Here is a 19965-nt window from a genome sequence, read left to right as displayed (position 1 = left end):
ACATTACTATCTAGTTATCTCATAAAAACAATTGATCAGCTGATATTTGTTTATCTATTTTGCGACTTGTATTTCACGCACATTATTAAGTGTATATATAATAACAGATTAGTATATCCGCTACTGCATGAATTGTGAAGTTAAGTGTTGTCCATGGGTGTATCTGAAAGTGGTAAAGTTCAACAAGCAGGAAAATTTCCGAGTGTCTTTCGCTGTGACATGTTGGTATATTGTGTTTTTTTCCCTGTCTCCGAGTGTCTGGCAGCGCCAAGCCACATCTCTATATATATATGTGTTGAGATATCAGCTGATGCAACAGCAGCGCCAGTTTCAACCTAGCTAGCTTAGTTTTGGTCTCATCAATTTAGAGCTGTTGCTTCCTAAACCTAGCTAGCAAGCCAAGCTACCCAACCAATGGTGTCCAAGGACTTGTGGGCCGGGGTTGGATCAGCTCTGGCGTTCTTAGCTGGCCTCATCACCTTGGCAGTGAACCAGGTCAGGATCAAACTGTTTATCAATAAGATCACCGCTTCCTTTAGCTCAACCGTACAAATCACCATCCCTGAGTACACAGCCAACCGTTTCGAACGCAATGAGTTGTTCACTGCGATCGAGGCCTACATCTCCGACCATTGTAGCGATCGGGCGCGCAAGCTCAAGGGCGAGCTTGGCAGTGACGAACAGAAACCCCATTTATTTGTTGATGACGAACAGGAGATCATTGACACCTTCGAAGGCGCCACACTCTGTTGGTACGCCTACACGGAGCAACCAAGGTCCAGCGTCGTCGTCCAAACCCCCGGTGACGAGGAGCGCCGCTTCTACCGAGTTGCATTCCATCGCAGCTTCCGCGATAAAGTCAAAGATTCATATCTGCCCCACGTCCTTGGAGAGGGCCGCACCGTCATCGCCAACAACCGCCAGCGCCGCCTCTTCACCAACAACCCAGATGGAGAGACTTACTGGAGCCATGTGGCGTTCCAGCACCCGGCGACGTTCGATACGCTTGCCATGGACCCCATGGAGAAGCAGGCCATCATCAACGACCTCAATGCCTTCCGGAAAGGAAAGCATTACTACGACAAGGTCGGTAAGGCATGGAAGCGTGGGTACCTGCTCTTTGGGCCCCCCGGCACCGGAAAATCCACGATGATCGCCGCCATATCCAACCACCTTGAGTATGATATCTACGACCTCGAGCTCACGGCGGTCAAGAACAACATAGAGCTCCGGAAGCTCTTCATTGAGACGAAGGGAAAGTCCATCATCGTCATCGAGGACATTGACTGCTCCGTCGACTTTACCGGCAAGCGCGGGGACAAGAAGTCTGGTGGTGAGAGCGATAACATGAAGAAAGAGCGCAAGCAGGACGCCGATGGCACCAAGCTGACCCTTTCCGGGATGCTCAACTTCATTGATGGGCTGTGGTCGGCGTGCGGCGGCGAGCGTATCATCATCTTCACCACCAACCACAAGGACAAGCTGGACCCAGCGCTGATCCGGCCAGGTAGGATGGACAAGCATATCGAGATGTCTTACTGTCGCTTCGAGGCCTTCAAGGTGCTGGCCAACAACTACCTGGACATCACCATCAGCGCCCACCATTTCTTCGAGCTGTTCACGGAGATAGGTAAGCTGCTGCAGGAGGTCGACATGTCCCCGGCGGAGGTTGCCGGGTACCTGATGCGCACGGAGGAGGAGGATGCTGACGCATGCCTCAAGCGCACGGAGGAGGAGGATGCTGTCGCATGCCTCAAGCGCACGGAGGACGAGTATGCTGACGCGCGCCTCAAGCGTCTCGTGGAGGCTCTGAAAAAACGCCAAGGGCAACGCGGCCACGGATAAAGCGACAGCGAAGGAAGAAATTGTCCATACAGATGTTTGAGGCAGCCGAAGCTAAATGGCAGATATACGAGAAGAAGAATGAAAGGACGAAAGCCGGCCGCGTGTTAGCACTTAGCAGTACGTCTTTTGAAAGTGTGTGTTGCCGCATGGCCAGGTGATCAAAATTGAAACTTGATGCATTTAATTTATGCATTTAATTTGTTCTCGTTTAGGCTGTAGTTGGTGTTTGTATGTGTGATCTACTCAAAACTTGTGCAACCTAGCCATGCATTTACGCGCGGCAATACTCCTCATGTCTTATTATTGGGAAAATTTATTAAGATAATTTTCTTTGAATTTTATACTATGCCTTGTACCCTCTCCGTTTCATTTTAGCGGTCATTAATCATGCTGTCTACTCCAAGTGCATAGTGTTGGCGCAGCCCCCTCTCTCTCTCTGAACGAAGGTAAAATAAGCACTTTTTACTGGCGACCAACGCCCCGGCGCACGAAACGCCTCCGCTTTCCTGTTATATATATGCACGCGTACCACGCATAACAAACGGATTATAAAGCCGGCTTTGTAGCTAGCCTAGGCAGCGCAGTACCCACGCAAGATGTGTTCACCCAGCGCACGAACGCCTGATGACTCGGTTTCCCTCAACGTGCGCCGCTGCTCATCCGCGGGACCTCCGCACCATCGCGCATACTCAGCGCCCGCTGCAACTACCCATTGCTACACGACCTAGCACTACTGTGATGGACTCGACGCGAGCAAACTCACACACCACCACACACACACACACGTACACACGCAGCTGCGCCCCGCACGTCCTTCGCGCACCCGACGCGCCCGACCGCATTAGATACCGTGGCTTATTCCAACACATAGGATGCCGGAGACTTGAGCAGTGCCATGTGTCTGTTTGGTGCAAAGCTTCCAGCTGCTATCTCAACTTGTTTATTGCTAGGATGCACTACGGACCACGACTTGGGCGGTGTTGCGCAACACAGCATGGATAGGTTTTGGGATAATATATGCAGTAGCTACTCATGTGAGGGTTCTACCGGGTAACCAAGAGATGGGGTCTAGCGACTGGGCGACTGGGCGGGCGACCATGCGCCCGACCGCGGCTAAGTCGTCCAGCGCCGGCGATCAACGGCGGGTCGGCGGCCGGTTCTGGGGGCTTGCCAAGACCGACGACGACGAGGAGGATGAGGATGGGGAGGCAGCACCGGTGGAGTCGCCGCCGTCTCCCTCTCCTTCGGATCTTATTTGTGAGTTTTTTCATTCAAGTTATAGCGAAGAGGAGGTGGCTACTACGATCGATCGGGTTCTACCACCGGACGATCCGGCACGTATAGGTCTTCACGTGGGCGAGAAGATCGAGATGATCCGGCGCGTTGTTCATCGGAAGACGGCGGCGTCGGCGATCCGGCCTTGGAAAGGGCCCATTCCTAAGGTGAGTCTTCCAAATCTTACATTATTTGATATGATTAGGCCGGAATCTTGGATCACGGTGAAGAAGCGGAAGAGTGGGAGGCGGCACGCCGGTCGGCAGGCGTCAGCGGTGCCCGTCATGGCAGCGGCGGCGACCGAGATCTCGACCGCGAGGGCGATCCGTTTGAATCAGTTGCTGTGTGCGGCTGGGCCGGTTCGGACGGATTCGGGCCTGAGTGAAGTTGGGCCGGTGTCAGATGGGTATGAAGCCCATGCTGATCCAGGTCGCTCTTCTGCCCCTTTCGGTATCGATGCCCCATGCACGTACGAGGGCGAGCGTGTTTTGTGTCCTGCGCCGTCGCCTCTTCTGTCTAGGGTTCGCAAGCTTGGGACGCGTGGTTTCCCGATTTGCGGAGCTAGTCGGGCAAGGAGGATTCCTCCACTCCCGGATATGGCCGGCCGTGGGGCTGCTCCGCCGCCTGCTGGGAAGCCCACCGGTGCGGTGGGAAGGGGCGGGGCAGTTCCGCCGCCGCCGGCGGGGCCTGGGCAAGGTGCTCTGGGGCCGCCCGGACAGAGGCCGCCGGCAGGCGGTGGTGGCGTGCCAGGTCTTCCGGGCCGGGGTGCTTCTTATCAGGGCGTCCGGCCACCGGGGCAACAGCTCCCTGCTGCTGGGCAGGGCGGGCCGAGGCCGCCTGCGCCGGGTGCGGCGCCCGGAGCTATACCGGCAGCGGGTCGTGCTGGCATGCGGCCACCGGCGCCGGGCGTGGCCGGGGTGGCTCCGGCTGGTCGTGGTGGTACTGCCCTTGGGGTGGTGCAGACTCCCTCTGGTGGTCCGCCTCGCGCCGCACCTCCGCCCCACTACGTCGCAAGGCCGCCTCAAAACCGCGCGGGTCCATCACAGACGAGGACGAACTCTAGTAACAGAGACCCCAAGGATCCGCCCCGAGGCCAGTGGGGGGATGATGGGTATGATGTGTATGGTGAAGGTCAGCACCGAGGTTCCTCTTCCACAGGAGGAGGTCGTGGATATGCCTGGGAAAGTGACGGGTCTGCTGAGAGACCGTTTCTCGGCCCGACAGGTGGTTTTGTCGAGGGGGCCTCCGGCCCGGATCACCGTCAGAGAGGAGGCTTTCGTGGCCATTTTGGTGGTCGGGGTGGGGGCCGTGGGAGATTTCGTCGACCGCCCCCACCCAGGGCAGTTGACCCTGCGGCGTCTACTGTCGAGTCCGACCATACTTTCACTGAGCTTCCTTCCCAGGTGATGGAGGTGGTGACTGCCTTGGCCAGTGTTGACGTTCCTGAGGCTGGGACGGTGGATGAGGGTACCGACAGGTCTGATGTCGAGAGGGCTTCCAAATATGCTCGTAAGAAGGAGAGGATGATTTGTTACCGTTGTGGTGAGAAAGTCCACTTCATTGCTGAGTGCGTGGCCCAGCTGTGTGAGTCGTGTGGCAAGCCTGCACATGACTCGGGGGAGTGCCCGCTGTTGCGTGACCTGCCTCCGTCGCTTAATATTTATGGAGTCTATTGTGCTAAGCTCATGTTTTTTGAGTCCCCGGCTGCGAGAGAGGTCCCGGAGGAAACCTTGAGCTTAACTACCGGGATTGTGAAAGCGACACAGGGCGAAGTGACTGAGGCACAGATTGTGAGGAGGCTTCAGGAGCTGGCTCCCGGGGATTTTCGATGGGAATTGGTGCTTCTCGAGGACATGATTTTTAAGGTTGATTTCCCAACTGTGGATGATTTGCAGAGATTGTTGAGCTTTGGCTTGTGTAGAGTCCCCGGTACTAAGTGTATCCTGGAGTTTCACGAGTGGAAGCAGGTTGAGCCTAAGGGAAAGCCGCTTACGCAGGTCTGGTTGCGGTTTATAGGGGCTCCATCTAAGCCTCTGCAGGATGCTCGAGTGGTGGCTAGTATGGGCATCATGGTTGGGAAGACAGAAAAAGTGGACATGCCTTTCACACATGCTCATGGGGTGGCCCGGCTTTTAGTGAGTGTGCTGGATATTGAGTTCGTGCCTGATAAGGTCAACTGGACCTATAGGGGAGAGGTGTTCCCGCTAGAGATCGAGTTTGAGGACACTGATTTATTTGCTGATGCGGTTAATGGCAACGATGTTGACATGCACGACAGTGATGGCAATGCGGGGGCCAAGAGGGCACCGTCAGATGAGCCCACACGAGAGGGGTCTAACGGTTCTCAACCAGCTGCTCAGTTGCCTGGGGATGGGGTCGCGGCTGAGCCCGCAGCATCACCAGTGGTGCCCATGGCTACTCTGCGTTTTGGGTCCTTTGAGCCAGCCTCGGCACCTCCTAGACTCTGGAGTGACCGGGTAGAGTCTGATGAGTATCTTGAGCAAACGCTCCCTCCGTTGGAGTTCGAGGGGGATGCTATATTTTTCGCTGAACGGTCGGCAAGGACTTTGGTTGGAGCTTCGGAGGGGACACCGGAGGTGAAGGAAATATGCCCTAGAGGCAATAATAAAGTTATTATTTATTTCCTTATATCATGATAAATGTTTATTATTCATGCTAGAATTGTATTACCGGAAACATAATACATGTGTGAATACATAGACAAACAGAGTGTCACTAGTATGCCTCTACTTGACTAGCTCGTTAATCAAAGATGGTTATGTTTCCTAGCCATAGACAAAATAGTTGTTATTTGATTAATGGGATCACATCATTAGTTGAATGATCTGATTGACATGACCCATTCCATTAGTTAGCACCCGATCGTTTAGTATGTTGCTATTGCTTTCTTCATGACTTATACATGTTCCTATAACTATGAGATTATGCAACTCCCGTTTGCCGGAGGAACACTTTGGGTGCTACCAAACGTCACAACGTTACTGGGTGATTATAAAGGAGCATTACAGGTGTCTCCAAAGGTAGATGTTGGGTTGGCGTATTTCGAGATTAGGATTTGTCACTCCGATTGTCGGAGAGGTATCTCTGGGCCCTCTCGGTAATACACATCACATAAGCCTTGCAAGCATTGCAACTAAGATGTTAGTTGTGAGATGATGTATTACAGAACGAGTAAAGAGACTTGCCGGTAACGAGATTGAACTAGGTATTGGATACCGACGATCGAATCTCGGGCAAGTAACATACCGGTGACAAAGGGAACAGCGTATGTTGTTATGCGGTCTAACCGATAAAGATCTTCGTAGAATATGTAGGAGCCAATATGGGCATCCAGGTCCCGCTATTGGTTATTGACCGGAGACGTGTCTCGGTCATGTCTACATTGTTCTCGAACCGTAGGGTCCGCACACTTAACGTTACGATGACAGTTATTATGAGTTTATGCATTTTGATGTACCGAAGGTTGTTCGGAGTCCCGGATGTGATCACGGACATGACGAGGAGTCTCGAAATGGTCGAGACATAAAGATTGATATATTGGAAGCCTATGTTTGGATATCGGAAGTGTTCCGGATGAAATCGGGATCTTACCGGAGTACGGGAAGGTTACCGGAACCCCCCGGGAACTATATGGGCCATAGTGGGCTTTAGTGGAAAGGAGAAAGGGTCAGCCCAAGGTGGCCGCGCGCCTCCCCCTCCCCTAGTCCTATTAGGACTAGGAGAGGTGGCCGGCCCCCCTCTCTCTCTTCCCCCCCTTAAGGAGTCCTATTCCAACTAGGATTGGGGGGGGGGGGGAATCCTACTCCCAGAGGGAGTAGGACTCCTCCTGGCGCGCCCCAAGGCTGGCCGCACCTCTCCCCCTTGCTCCTTTATATACAGGGGCAGGGGGCACCTCTAGACACACAAGTTGATCCTTGAGATCGTTCCTTAGCCATGTGCGGTGCCCCCTTCCACCATATTCCACCTCGATCATATTGTAGCGGTGCTTAGGCGAAGCCCTGCGACGGTAGTACATCAAGATCGTCACCACGCCGTCGTGCTGACGGAACTCTTCCCCGACGCTTTGCTGGATCGAATCCCGGGGATCGTCATCGAGCTGTACGTGTGCTAAGAACTCGGAGGTGCCGGAGTAACGGTGCTTGGATCGGTCGGATCGGGAAGACATATGACTACTTCCTCTACGTTGTGTGATTGCTTCCGCAGTCGGTCTGCGTGGGTACGTAGACAACACTCTCCCCTCTCGTTGCTGTGCATCACCATGATCTTGCGTGTGCGTAGGAAAATTTTGAAATTACTACGTTCCCCAACAGTGGTATCAGAGCCTGCTTTTATGGTTTGATGTTATTTGCACGAGTAGAACACAAGTGAGTTGTGGGCGATACAAGTCATACTGCCTACCAGCATGTCATACTTTGGTTCGGCGGTATTGTTGGACGAGACGACCCGGACCAACATTACGCGTACGCTTACGCGAGACCGGTTTCCCCGACGTGCTTTGCACACAGGTGGCTTGCGGGCGACTGTCTCTCCAACTTTAGTTGAACCAAGTGTGGCTACGCCCGGTCCTTGCGAAGGTTAAAACGGAGTCTATTTGACAAACTATCGTTGTGGTTTTGATGCGTAGGTGAGATTGGTTCTTGCTTAAGCCCGTAGCAGCCACGTAAAACTTGCAACAACAAAGTAGAGGACATCTAACTTGTTTTTGCAAGGCATGTTGTGATGTGATATGGCTAAGACATGATGCTAAATTTTATTGTATGAGATGATCATGTTTTGTAACCGAGTTATCGGCAACTGGCAGGAGCCATATGGTTGTCGCTTTATTGTATGCAATGCAATCGCGATGTAATGCTTTACTTTATCACTAAGCGGTAGCGATAGTCGTGGAAGCATAAGATTGGCGAGACGACAACGATGCTACGATGGATATCAAGGTGTCGCGCCGGTGACGATGGTGATCATGACGGTGCTTCGGAGATGGAGATCACAGGCACAAGATGATGATGGCCATATCATATCACTTATATTGATTGCATGTGATGTTTATCTTTTTATGCATCTTATCTTGCTTTGATTGATGGTAGCATTATAAGATGATCTCTCACTAAATTATCAAGAAGTGTTCTCCCTGAGTATGCACCGTTGCGAAAGTTCTTCGTGCTGAGACACCACGTGATGATCGGGTGTGATAGGCTCTACGTTCAAATACAACGGGTGCAAAACAGTTGCACACGCGGAATACTCAGGTTATACTTGACAAGCCTAGCATATGCAGATATGGCCTCGGAACACGGAGACCGAAAGGTCGAGCGTGAATCATATAGTAGATATGATCAACATAGTGATGTTCACCAATGAAACTACTCCATCTCACGTGATGATCGGACATGGTTTAGTTGATTTGGATCACGTGATCACTTAGAGGATTAGAGGGATGTCTATCTAAGTGGGAGTTCTTAAGTAATATGATTAATTGAACTTAAATTTATCATGAACTTAGTCCTGGTAGTATTAGCATATCTATGTTGTAGATCAATAGCTCGCGTTGTTGCTTCCCTATGTTTATTTTGATATGTTCCTAGAGAAAATTGTGTTGAAAGATGTTAGTAGCAATGATGCGGATTGGATCCGTGATCTGAGGTTTATCCTCATTGCTGCACAGAAGAATTATGTCCTTGATGCACCGCTAGGTGACGGACCTATTGCAGGAGCAGATGCAGACGTTACGAACGTTTGGCTAGCTCAATATGATGACTACTTGATAGTTTAGTGCACCATTCTTAATGGCTTAGAATTGGGACTTCAAAGACGTTTTGAACGTCATGGAGCATATGAGATGTTCCAGGAGTTGAAGTTAATATTTCAAGCAAATACCCGAGTTGAGATATATGAAGTCTCCAACAAGTTCTATAGCTAAAAGATGGAGGAGAATCGCTCAACTAGTGAGCATGTGCTCAGATTGTCTGGGTACTACAATCGCTTGAATCAAGTGGGAGTTAATCTTCCAGATAAGATAGTGATTGACAGAATTCTCTAGTCACCATCACCAAGTTAGTAGAACTTAGTGATGAACTATAATATGCAAGGGATAACAGATAAAACTCCCAAGCTCTTCGTGATGCTGAAATCAATGAAGGTAGAAATCAAGAAAAACATCAAGTGTTGATGGTTGACAAGATCACTAGTTTCAAGAAAAGGGCAGAGGGAAGAAGGGAAACTTCAAGAAGAACAGCAAGCAAGTTGCTCAAGTGAAGAAGCCCAAGTCTGGTCCTAAGCCTGAGACTAAGTGCTTCTACTGCAAAGGGACTGGTCACTGGAAGCGGAACTACCCCAAGTGATTGGCGGATAAGAAGGATGGCAAAGTGAACATAAGTATATTTGATATACATGTTATTGATGTGTACTTTACTAGTGTTTATAGCAAACCCTCAGTATTTGATACTAGTTCAGTTGCTAAGATTAGTAACTCGAAACGGGAGTTGCAGAATAAACAGAGACTAGTTAAGGGTGAAGTGACGATGTGTGTTGGAAGTGGTTCCAAGATTGATATGATCATCATCGCACACTCCCTATTATTTCGAGATTAGTGTTGAACCTAAATAAGTGTTATTTGGTGTTTGCGTTGAGCATGAATATGATTTGATCATGTTCATTGTAATACGGTTATTCATTTAAGTAAGAGAATAAATTGTTGTTCTGTTTATATGAATAGAACCTTATATGGTTACACACCCAATGAAAATAGTTCGTTGGATCTCGATCGTAGTGATACACATAATCATAATATTGAAACCAAAAGATGCAAAGTTAATAATGATAGTGCAACTTATTTGTAGCACTGCCGTTTAGGTCATATTGGTGTAAAGCGCATGAAGAAATTCCATGCTGATGGGCTTTTGGAATCACTTTATTATGAATCAGTTGATGCTTGCGAACCATGCCTCATGGGCAAGATGACTAAGACTCTGTTCTTCGGAACAATGGAGCGAGCAACAGATTTGTTGGAAATCATACATATTGATGTATGTGGTCCGATGAATATTGAGGCTCGCGACAGGTATCATTATTTTCTGATCTTCACAGATGATTTGAGCAGATATGAGTATATCTGCTTGATGAAACATAAGTCTGAAACATTTGAAAAGTTCAAAGAATTTCAGAGTGAAGTGAAAAATCATCGTAACAAGAAAATAAAGTTTCTACGATCTGATCGTAAAGAAGAGTATTTGAGGTACGAGTTTGGCCTTCAGTTAAAAACAATGTGAAATAGTTTCACTACTCATGCCACCTGGAACACCACAATGTAATGGTGTGTCCAAATGTCATAACCGTACTTTATTAGATATGGTGCGATCTATGATGTCTCTTACCGATCTACCACTATCGTTTTGGGGTTATGCATTAAAGACAGTTGCATTCACGTTAAAAGGGCACCATCAAAATCCGTTGAGACGACGCCTTATGAACTGTGGTTTGGCAAGAAACCAAAGTTGTCGTTTCTGAAAGTTTGGGCTGCGATGCTTATGTGAAAAAGCTTCAACCTGATAAGCTCGAACCCAAATCAGAGAAATGTGTCTTCATAGGATATCCAAAGGAAACTATTGGATAAACCTTCTATCACAGATCCGAAGGCAAGACTTTTGTTTCTAAATTCGGAAACTTTTTAGAGAAGGAGTTTCTCTCGAAAGAAGTGAGTGGGAGGAAAGTAGAAAACTTGATAAGGTAATTGTACCTTCTCCCTTATTGGAAAGTAGTTCATCACAGAAATCTGTTCTTGTGACTACTACATCAATTAGTGAGGAAGCTAATGATGATGATCATATAACTTCAGATCAAGTTACTACTGAATCTCGTAGGTAAACCAGAGTGAGATCCGCACTAGAGTGGTACGGTAATCCTGTTCTGGAAGTCATGCTACTAGATCATGATGAACCTACGAACTATGAAGAAGCGATGGTGAGCCCAGATTCCGCAAAATGGCTTGAAGCCATGAAATCTGAGATGGGATCCATGTATGAGAACAAAGTATGGACTTTGGTTGACTTGCCCGATGATCGGCAAGCAATTGAGAATAAATGGATCTTCAAGAAGAAGACTGACGCTGATGGTAATGTTACTGTCTACAAAGCTCGACTTGTCGCAAAAGGTTTTCGACAAGTTCAAGGGGTTGACTACGATGAGACCTTCTCACCCGTAGCGATGCTTAAGTCTATCAGAATCATGTTAGCAATTGCCGCATTTTATGATTATGAAATTTGGCAGATGGATGTCAAAACTGTATTCCTGAATGGATTTCTGGAAGAAGAGTTGTATATGATGCAACCGGAAGGTTTTATCGATCCAAAGGGAGCTAACAAAGTGTGCAAACTCCAGCGACCCATTTATGGACTGGTGCAAGCCTCTCGGAGTTGGAATAAACGCTTTGATAGTGTGATCAAAGCATTTGGGTTCATACAGACTTTCGGAGAAGCCTGTATTTACGAGAAAGTGAGTGGGAGCACTACAGCATTTCTGATAAGTATATGTGAATGACATATTGTTGATCGGAAATAATGTAGAATTATTCTGTAAAGCATAAAGGAGTGTTTGAAAGGAGTTTTTCAAAGAATGACTTCGGTGAAGCTGCTTACATATTGAGCTTCAAGATCTATAGAGATAGATCAAGACGCTTGATAAGTTTTTTCAATAAGTACATACCTTGACAAAAAATTGAAATAGTTCGAAATGGAGCAGTCAAAGAAAGAGTTCTTGCCTGTATTACAAGGTGTGAAGTTGAGTAAGACTCAAAGCCCGACCACGGCAGAAGATAGAAAGAAAATGAAAGTCATTCCCTATGCCTTGGCCATAGGTTCTATAAAGTATGTCATGCTGTATACCAGATCTATTGTATACCCTGCACTGATTTGGCAAGGGAGTACAATAGTGATCTAGGAGTAGATCACTGGACAACGGTTAGAATTATCCTTAGTGAAATAAGGATATGTTTCTCGATTATGGACGTGACAAAAAGGTTCGTCGTAAAAAGTTACGTCGATGCAAGTTTTGGCACGGATCTGGATGACTCTAAGTCTCGATCTAGATACATATTGAAAGTGGGAGCAATTAGCTAGAGTAGCTCCGTGCAGAGCATTGTAGACATAGAATTTTGCAAAATACATACGGATCTGAATTTGGCAGGCCCGTTGACTAAGATTCTCTCACAAGCAAAACATGATCACACCTTAGTACTCTTTGGGTGTTAATCACATAGCGATGTGAACTAGATTACCGAATCTAGTAACCCTTTGGGAGTTGGTCACATGGCGATGTGAACTATGGGTGTTAATCACATGATGATGTGAACTATCGATGTTAATCACATGGTGATGTGATCTAGATTATTGACTCTAGTGCAAGTGGGAGACTGAAGGAAATATGCCCTTGAGGCAATAATAAAGTTATTATTTATTTCCTTATATCATGATAAATGTTTATTATTCATGCTAGAATTGTATTAACTGGAAACATAATACATGTGTGAATACATAGACAAACAGAGTGTCACTAGTATGCCTCTACTTGACTAGCTCGTTAATCAAAGATGGTTATGTTTCCTAGCCATAGACAAAAGAGTTGTTATTTGATTAATGGGATCACATCATTAGTTGAATGATCTGATTGAGATGACCCATTCCATTAGCTTAGCACCCGATCGTTTAGTATGTTGCTATTGCTTTCTTCATGACTTATACATGTTCCTATAACTATGAGATTATGCAACTCCCGTTTGCCGGAGGAACACTTTGGGTGCTACCAAACGTCACAATGTTACTGGGTGATTATAAAGGAGCATTACAGGTGTCTCCAAAGGTAGATGTTGGGTTGGTGTATTTCGAGATTAGGATTTGTCACTCCGATTGTCGGAGAGGTATCTCTGGGCCCTCTCGGTGATACACATCACATAAGCCTTGCAAGCATTGCAACTAAGATGTTAGTTGTGAGATGATGTATTACGGAACGAGTAAAGAGACTTGCCGGTAACGAGATTGAACTAGGTATTGGATACCGACGATCGAATCTCGGGCAAGTAACATACCGGTGACAAAGGGAACAACGTATGTTGTTATGCGGTCTAACCGATAAAGATCTTCGTAGAATATGTAGGAGCCAATATGGGCATCCAGGTCCCGCTATTGGTTATTGACCGGAGACGTGTCTCGGTCATGTCTACATTGTTCTCGAACCGTAGGGTCCGCACGCTTAACGTTACGATGACAGTTATTATGAGTTTATGCATTTTGATGTACCGAAGGTTGTTCAGAGTCCCGGATGTGATCACGGACATGACGAGGAGTCTCGAAATGGTCGAGACATAAAGATTGATATATTGGAAGCCTATGTTTGGATATCGGAAGTGTTCCGGGTGAAATCGGGATTTTACCGGAGTACCGGGAGGTTACCGGAACCCCCCGGGAACTATACGGGCCTTAGTGGGCTTTAGTGGAAAGAAGGAAGGGGCAGCCCAAGGTGGCCGCGCACCTCCCCCCTCCCCTAGTCCTATTAGGACTAGGAGAGGTGGCCGGCCCCCTCTCTCTCTTCCCCCCCTTAAGGAGTCCTATTCCAACTAGGATTGGGGGGGGGGGAATCCTACTCCCAGAGGGAGTAGGACTCCTCCTGGTGCGCCCCAAGGCTGGCCGCACCTCTCGCCCCTTGCTCCTTTATATACAGGGGCAGGGGGCACCTCTAGACACACAAGTTGATCCTTGAGATCGTTCCTTAGCCGTGTGCGGTGCCCCCTTCCACCATATTCCACCTCGATCATATTGTAGCGGTGCTTAGGCGAAGCCCTGCGACGGTAGTACATCAAGATCGTCACCACGCCGTCGTGCTGACGGAACTCTTCCCCGATGCTTTGCTGGATAGGAGCCCGGGGATCGTCATCGAGCTGTACGTGTGCTAAGAACTCGGAGGTGCCGGAGTAACGGTGCTTGGATCGGTCGGATCGGGAAGACGTACGACTACTTCCTCTACGTTGTGTGATCGCTTCCGCAGTCGGTCTGCGTGGGTACGTAGACAACACTCTCCCCTCTCGTTGCTGTGCATCACCATGATCTTGCGTGTGCGTAGGAAAATTTTGAAATTACTACGTTCCCCAACAGGAGGGTGCTTCTCTGGTCCTGGCTTCTCACGTGGACGCGACTACGGTGTCGGCGACTGCGGGCGAGATGGGTCATGGGGGAGGGGGTTCGGGGCAGGTGGCCTCGCCTTCTCCCATCCCCATCCCGATCTCGGTGGCGTCGGTGACGCCGGCCCCGAGGGGGTCGGCATGTGCTGGGAGCGGGAGCCTGAGGCAGGCGGGCTCGGCTCATGCTACTCCGGTGGTGGCGGTAACCACCGCGGCAGCAGCTGCGGTGGGGGGGAGCTGGGGCAGGAGGCCCTAGTTCCTCCTTCTTCCCCGACGATAAGGAGGACCGCTTCTCCTTTGCCGTTGGCTCACCCGTCTGAGCCGGCGAGTGGAGTGGGAGGAGGGCGCGGGCAGACGGCCCCCGTCATCCCCTCTTCGCTCATACCCAGGGCCGGGGTCCTCGGTGTGGGGCATCCGTCTGAGGGGCTCGGGAGCCCGCAGACGCCTTCTCTGGTAACCTCGGTAGACCCTTTGAGGGACTCTGTGCCAGGTTTTACTAGGGAGGAGGTTGTCGCATTCGGCGGGATCCCGGACCCTATCTCGGAGGGGAGACGGATGAGTGCGCGCATCCTTGACATCCCGGAGGTGGATGATATGCAGCAGCGGTGTGCTATGAGGGCGGCCAAGCTTCAGGAGGTTGCATTATCTTCTGGTATGTCCGTCAACTTATCTAATTCCTTATTGCATTTTTCTAATGAGGAGATTATAAATAATGCAAACCAATTAGGAGTTTCACTAGGTGCTACTATGATAGCCTGGCTTTTTAGGGATGGTAGACTACTCATATCAATAAGGAATTCCTTCTTTTCCGGTAGCCCATTCGGACAGAACTCCAAAGTTAAGCGTGCTCAGCTTGGAGTAGTGTCAGGATGGGTGACCGACCGGGAAGTTGCTCCCGGGTGCGCACGAGTGAGGACAAAGTGCGCAGAAAAGACTAGTATTGATCTGTGGGGCCAGTCTAGATCCCGCCAGGAGTAACGACCACCGGCGGGTGTGTCCGGGGCGTTACAGCTACGGACAGTGAGATTACCAATTCGGTTAATGATCTATTAGATTTGGAGGCGGAACATGCCTTAGAGACTATTCGTAATCTTGTAGCAGTTAAACCAATGAATGATGATGAGATTGATGCGTTAGGGGTTAGAGTGCTCGATAATCTGTGTGCGGATCTAGTACCCCCCAATCATGACTCTGAGAAAGATGATGTACCCCTAGAGAATGAAGCTAGTAATATATGTGATCCCGGTTATGAGGACCGGGCGACAGAGCCTAGTAAACCAAAGCGAAAGTGGAAACGGAAGATCTATCCAGATTCCGCAGTTCGTAGGAGTGCTAGGATTCGAACCACTAAAAAATTCCATGATGAAATATGAGAGGAATCTTTTGGAATAGCAGAGGTCTGAAGGACTTGGCTAAAAGAAGATTCCTAGCTGAGGCAGCTTTAGAGCAGAGGTTAGATTTTGTTGCTCTATCGGAGACTGGTAGAGATAACTTTGCGCCCCAGTTTCTTTCTTCTCTTGTGGGTGGTATTGATTTCGATTGGCATTACCTCCCTCCGCGAGGAAGATCGGGTGGTATCTTACTAGTTGTGAGATGCGATTCGCTTGAAGTCCGAAGTGTGGTGATGGGCGACTTCGCGGTAAAGTTTCGAGTCAGGTCTAGGATAGATGGTTTAAACTGGGCTTTGGTGGCGGTTTATGGTGCCGCATAGCCCGAGCTTAAAGCGGAGTTTCTCGCGGACCTTGTTCGAATCTGTGGGTCAGAACAGCTTCCAATTTTAGTTGGAGGTGATTTCAATATCATCAGGAGGAGAGAGGAGAAGAATAATGATAACTTTGACGGCAGATGGTCGTTTATGTTCAATACCATTATTGAAAGCTTGGATCTGAGAGAGATAGAGCTTTCTGGTAGAAAGTTTACCTGGACTAATGCTCTGCCAAACCCAACATATGAAAAACATGATCGAGTTCTTGCAAGTGTGGAGTGGGAACAAAAGTTCCCTCTGGTTACGGTGCAAGCTCTTTCGAGGGGAATATCCAATCACACCCCCTTGTTCGTCGACTCAGGGGAGCCGAACCACGTGGGTAACAAGAACACCTTCTCTTTCGAGATGTCATGGTTTGAACGTGAGGGGTTCTTGGACTTGATTGCTAGGGAATGGGATAGAGGTGCAGAAGGCAAGACTGCGATAGAGCGTTGGCAGAATAAGATTAGGCATTTGAGAAGCTTCCTACGGGGTTGGGATAAGCACCTCAGTGGTGTGTATAAGATTGAAAAGGATAGACTCCTTACTCTTATACAAGCCCTAGACATAAAGGCCGAATCCACTATTTTATCGCCAGCTGAGCTTCAGGTTAAAAATGAGGCGGAGAAGAGGTTGAAAGAACTGCTCCGCGAAGAAGAATTGAAGTGGGCTTTTCATGCTAAAGTCCGCAAAGTGGTCCAAGGGGACGCGAATACTCAATTCTTTCATTTGATCGCTAATGGCAAGCACAGAAAGAAGCGTATCTTTCAGCTTGAGCAAGACGAGGGCACTATTTTAGGTCAGGATAACCTAAAAACATATATTACCGACTATTATAAGCAGTTATTTGGACCTCCGGAGGATAATTGTGTGTCCCTCGATGAGTCCAGGACTGAGGATGTGCCTCAGCTATCGGCTATCGATAATGATATTCTGGTTGCCCCGTTCTCGGAGAAGGAGGTGTTTGATGCTATTGCACAGATGAAAAATAATAAGGCTCCCGGACCGGATGGATTCCCGACAGAGTTCTATAAAAAGTGCTGGCATATTATTAAGGGGGATTTACTACCTATGTTCCATGATCTGTTCTCTGGACAACTTCAATTATTTCACTTGAATTTTGGGACTGTCACACTGCTTCTCAAGAAAACGGATGCTGTGAGAATTGAGCAATTCAGGCCGATTTGTCTCCTCAATGTTAGTTTCAAAATTTTCACCAAGGTCGAGACTAACAGGCTCACACAGATTGCGCATTCTGTGGTGCAACAGTCCCAAACTGCTTTCATGCCGGACAGAAATATCCTTGAAGGGGTGGTCGTCCTGCATGAAACACTCCATGAAATCCATTCCAAAAAATTAGATGGAGTAATTTTTAAGGTGGATTTCGAGAAAGCGTACGATAAGGTCAAATGGCCATTCCTCCAACAGTCATTGCGTATGAAAGGTTTTGATGAAGCCTGGCACCGACAGGTTGAATCATTTACGCAAAAAGGTAGTGTGGGAATTAAAGTTAATGATGACATAGGTCATTACTTCCAAACACATAAAGGCCTAAGACAAGGAGATCCGATGTCCCCTATCTTGTTTAACATTGTGGTGGATATGTTAGCAATTTTGATAGGAAGGGCCAAGGAAAATGGTCAAGTAGGTGGATTGGTACCTCATCTCATTGATGGAGGTGTATCCATCCTTCAGTATGCTGATGATACAATCATCTTTATGGAGCATGACCTGGCCAAGGCGAGAAATATGATGCTTGTGTTATGCCTATTTGAACAATTGACCGGGTTAAAGATTAACTTTCATAAGAGCGAGCTGTGGAAGTGAGTTGGGAGAGCCAAAGACGAACAGGATGCTTATAGGCAATTGTTTGGGTGTGAGTTGGGAGAGTTACCCTTTTCTTACCTTGGTATTCCAATCCACCATCGTAGGCTGACAAACAGAGAGTGGAAGTGCATCGATGACCGATTTGAGAAGAAATTGAGTTGCTGGAAGGGTAAGCTCATGTCATACGGAGGCCGATTAATCCTGATTAATTCGGTGCTCACGAGTATGCCAATGTTTCTCTTATCGTTCTTTGAGGTCCCAGTTGGTGTTAGGAAGAGACTGGACTTCTATCGATCGCGTTTCTTTTGGCAGGGTGATGAGCTTAAAAGAAAATATCGGCTTGCTAAATGGGATATCATCTGTAGACCGAAAGACCAAGGGGGTCTAGGTATTGAGAATCTAGAAGTTAAGAATAAATGCCTTCTTAGCAAGTGGCTGTGGAAGCTCTCATCGGAGAATGATGCTATGTGGGCTCAAATCCTTCGCAGCAAGTACCTCCAGACAAAAACTTTGTCCCAGGTTACAGTCAGGCCGACCGATTCACCTTTCTGGAAAGGTCTGATGAAAGTCAAACAGTCCCTGTTTAATAGGACGAAGTTTGTTATTGGAAACGGCACGAGTACACGTTTCCGGGAGGATACTTGGCTCGGCGAGACACCCTTGGCCATCCAATATCCGTCTTTGTACCGTATTGTTCAACGACGTGAGGTGTTCGTCGCATCGGTCTTTCGATCTATCCCCCTTAATATTCAGTTCAGACGAACGCTAGCGGGCAATCGTTGGGAAGAATGGCTCCGTCTAGTTAGGAGACTGATGGAGGTCTAGCTTTCACAACAACCCGATGAATTACGCTGGAAATTTACTAAGTCTGGAGTATTCACTGTTAAATCAATGTATATTGATGTTATTAATTCGAACTCCATTCCTACGTCCAAGCATGTTTGGGATGTCAAAGTTCCTTTGAAAATAAAAGTGTTTATGTGGTTTGTCCATAAACAAGTGATTTTAACAAAGGACAACTTGATAAAGCGTAATTGGACAGGACCTACTAGGTGTAGTTTCTGCGATCGGGATGAGACTATCAAACACCTCTTTTTTGATTGCCCGTTGGCCAAGGTTCTTTGGCAGACGGTCCACATTGCTTTTAATATCAATCCACCAAATTCTGTTAACGCGATATTTGGGACATGGCTTAATGGGATTGAGCCTGACTTAGCGAGACATATTCGAGTTGGAGTTTGTGCTTTGCTGTGGACTATCTGGACTTGCAGAAATGATTTGGTTTTTAATAGAATATCATGTATCCATTTTTTGCAGGTCATATTCCGAACTACGGCACTGATCCGTTTGTGGTCGCCACTCACCCAGACGGAGGCCAGGGAGCATTTGGTTACTGGGTCTTTCCGCTGGGAGATGGTAGCTCGGGATATCTTCAACCGGTTTGGATGGCGGTCATGTAATAGGATAGGCATTTAGTTTCCCTATCTAGTTCTAGCCAGCCGGTTGTGGCGTCTTATCATGGCTAGTTTGTGTTTCTAGCCCTTATTGGCTCTGTGTGAGCTTTTTTGCTTTTTTATTACTTTTGGAGACCTCTGGAACCATGTTGGCACTACTTTATCTGGTTAATAAGATGGCCGTATGCATCTTTCTGATGCAGAGGCCGGGGAATCCCCCCTTTTCGAAAAAAAGGATTCATTTGTTCTCTTCGGTGAAACAAGTAATCAGGATTCAATAGCAGATGATGGCACAACATTGCTTATATTGAAGCAAAAAGAAGGGATCTGTTAGCTTAGTAGAGTTTTGGGTCAATTTGGCAGACATTAAATCCGTCCACTTTGTTCGTCAGCTCCTTGCATTTCTCCAACCATGTATCATTTTTTCACCATGCATCGAGCTTAATCTTCACCATTCTTCCCTGTACCTGTCTCCTATGTCACTATATGCCACCGGCCAGTCCATGTGCTTGAGCTTGAGAGTGTACTGTTTCTACATGTTCCTTTGGCTAGGGCTTACGCTTCTGTATTAATTTTACTAGTATGTTTGCTAAAATGGTTACCATTTTTTATCACTGGAAGTCAATATGTGGCCC

At 47.9% G+C, this 19965-nt stretch overlaps 1 protein-coding gene and 1 pseudogene across 1 annotated transcript; both read left to right on the top strand.

Annotated features, from left to right (window-relative positions):
* The first annotated feature begins 320 nt into the window (after positions 1–320).
* On the top strand, positions 321–2124 carry LOC125541426 (AAA-ATPase ASD, mitochondrial pseudogene; annotated as a pseudogene).
* An 806-nt stretch (positions 2125–2930) lies between these two features.
* LOC147988180 (uncharacterized) lies at positions 2931–19352 on the top strand. The gene is made up of 2 exons (XM_087534194.1): positions 2931–3287; positions 19194–19352. Exons 1-2 carry the CDS (start codon positions 2943–2945, stop codon positions 19350–19352), a joined length of 504 nt encoding a protein of 167 aa, XP_087390320.1. The 5' UTR covers positions 2931–2942.
* Positions 19353–19965: the final 613 nt, after the last annotated feature.

This window comes from Triticum urartu, chromosome 1A (genome assembly GCF_056163025.1).
Source record: "Triticum urartu cultivar PI428250 chromosome 1A, HENAU_Tu73, whole genome shotgun sequence".
Lineage (NCBI taxonomy): Eukaryota > Viridiplantae > Streptophyta > Magnoliopsida > Poales > Poaceae > Triticum > Triticum urartu.
This window is presented reverse-complemented; position numbering and strand designations above follow the sequence as displayed.

Coding starts and splice junctions, on each gene's coding strand:
- LOC147988180 (XM_087534194.1), top strand. CDS start 2,943: ATGCGCCCGACCGCGGCTAAGTCGTCCAGCGCCGGCGATCAACGGCGG. Junction 3,288..19,193: donor GGAAAGGGCCCATTCCTAAG/GTGAGTCTTCCA, acceptor CATTTTTTGCAG/GTCATATTCCGAACTACGGC.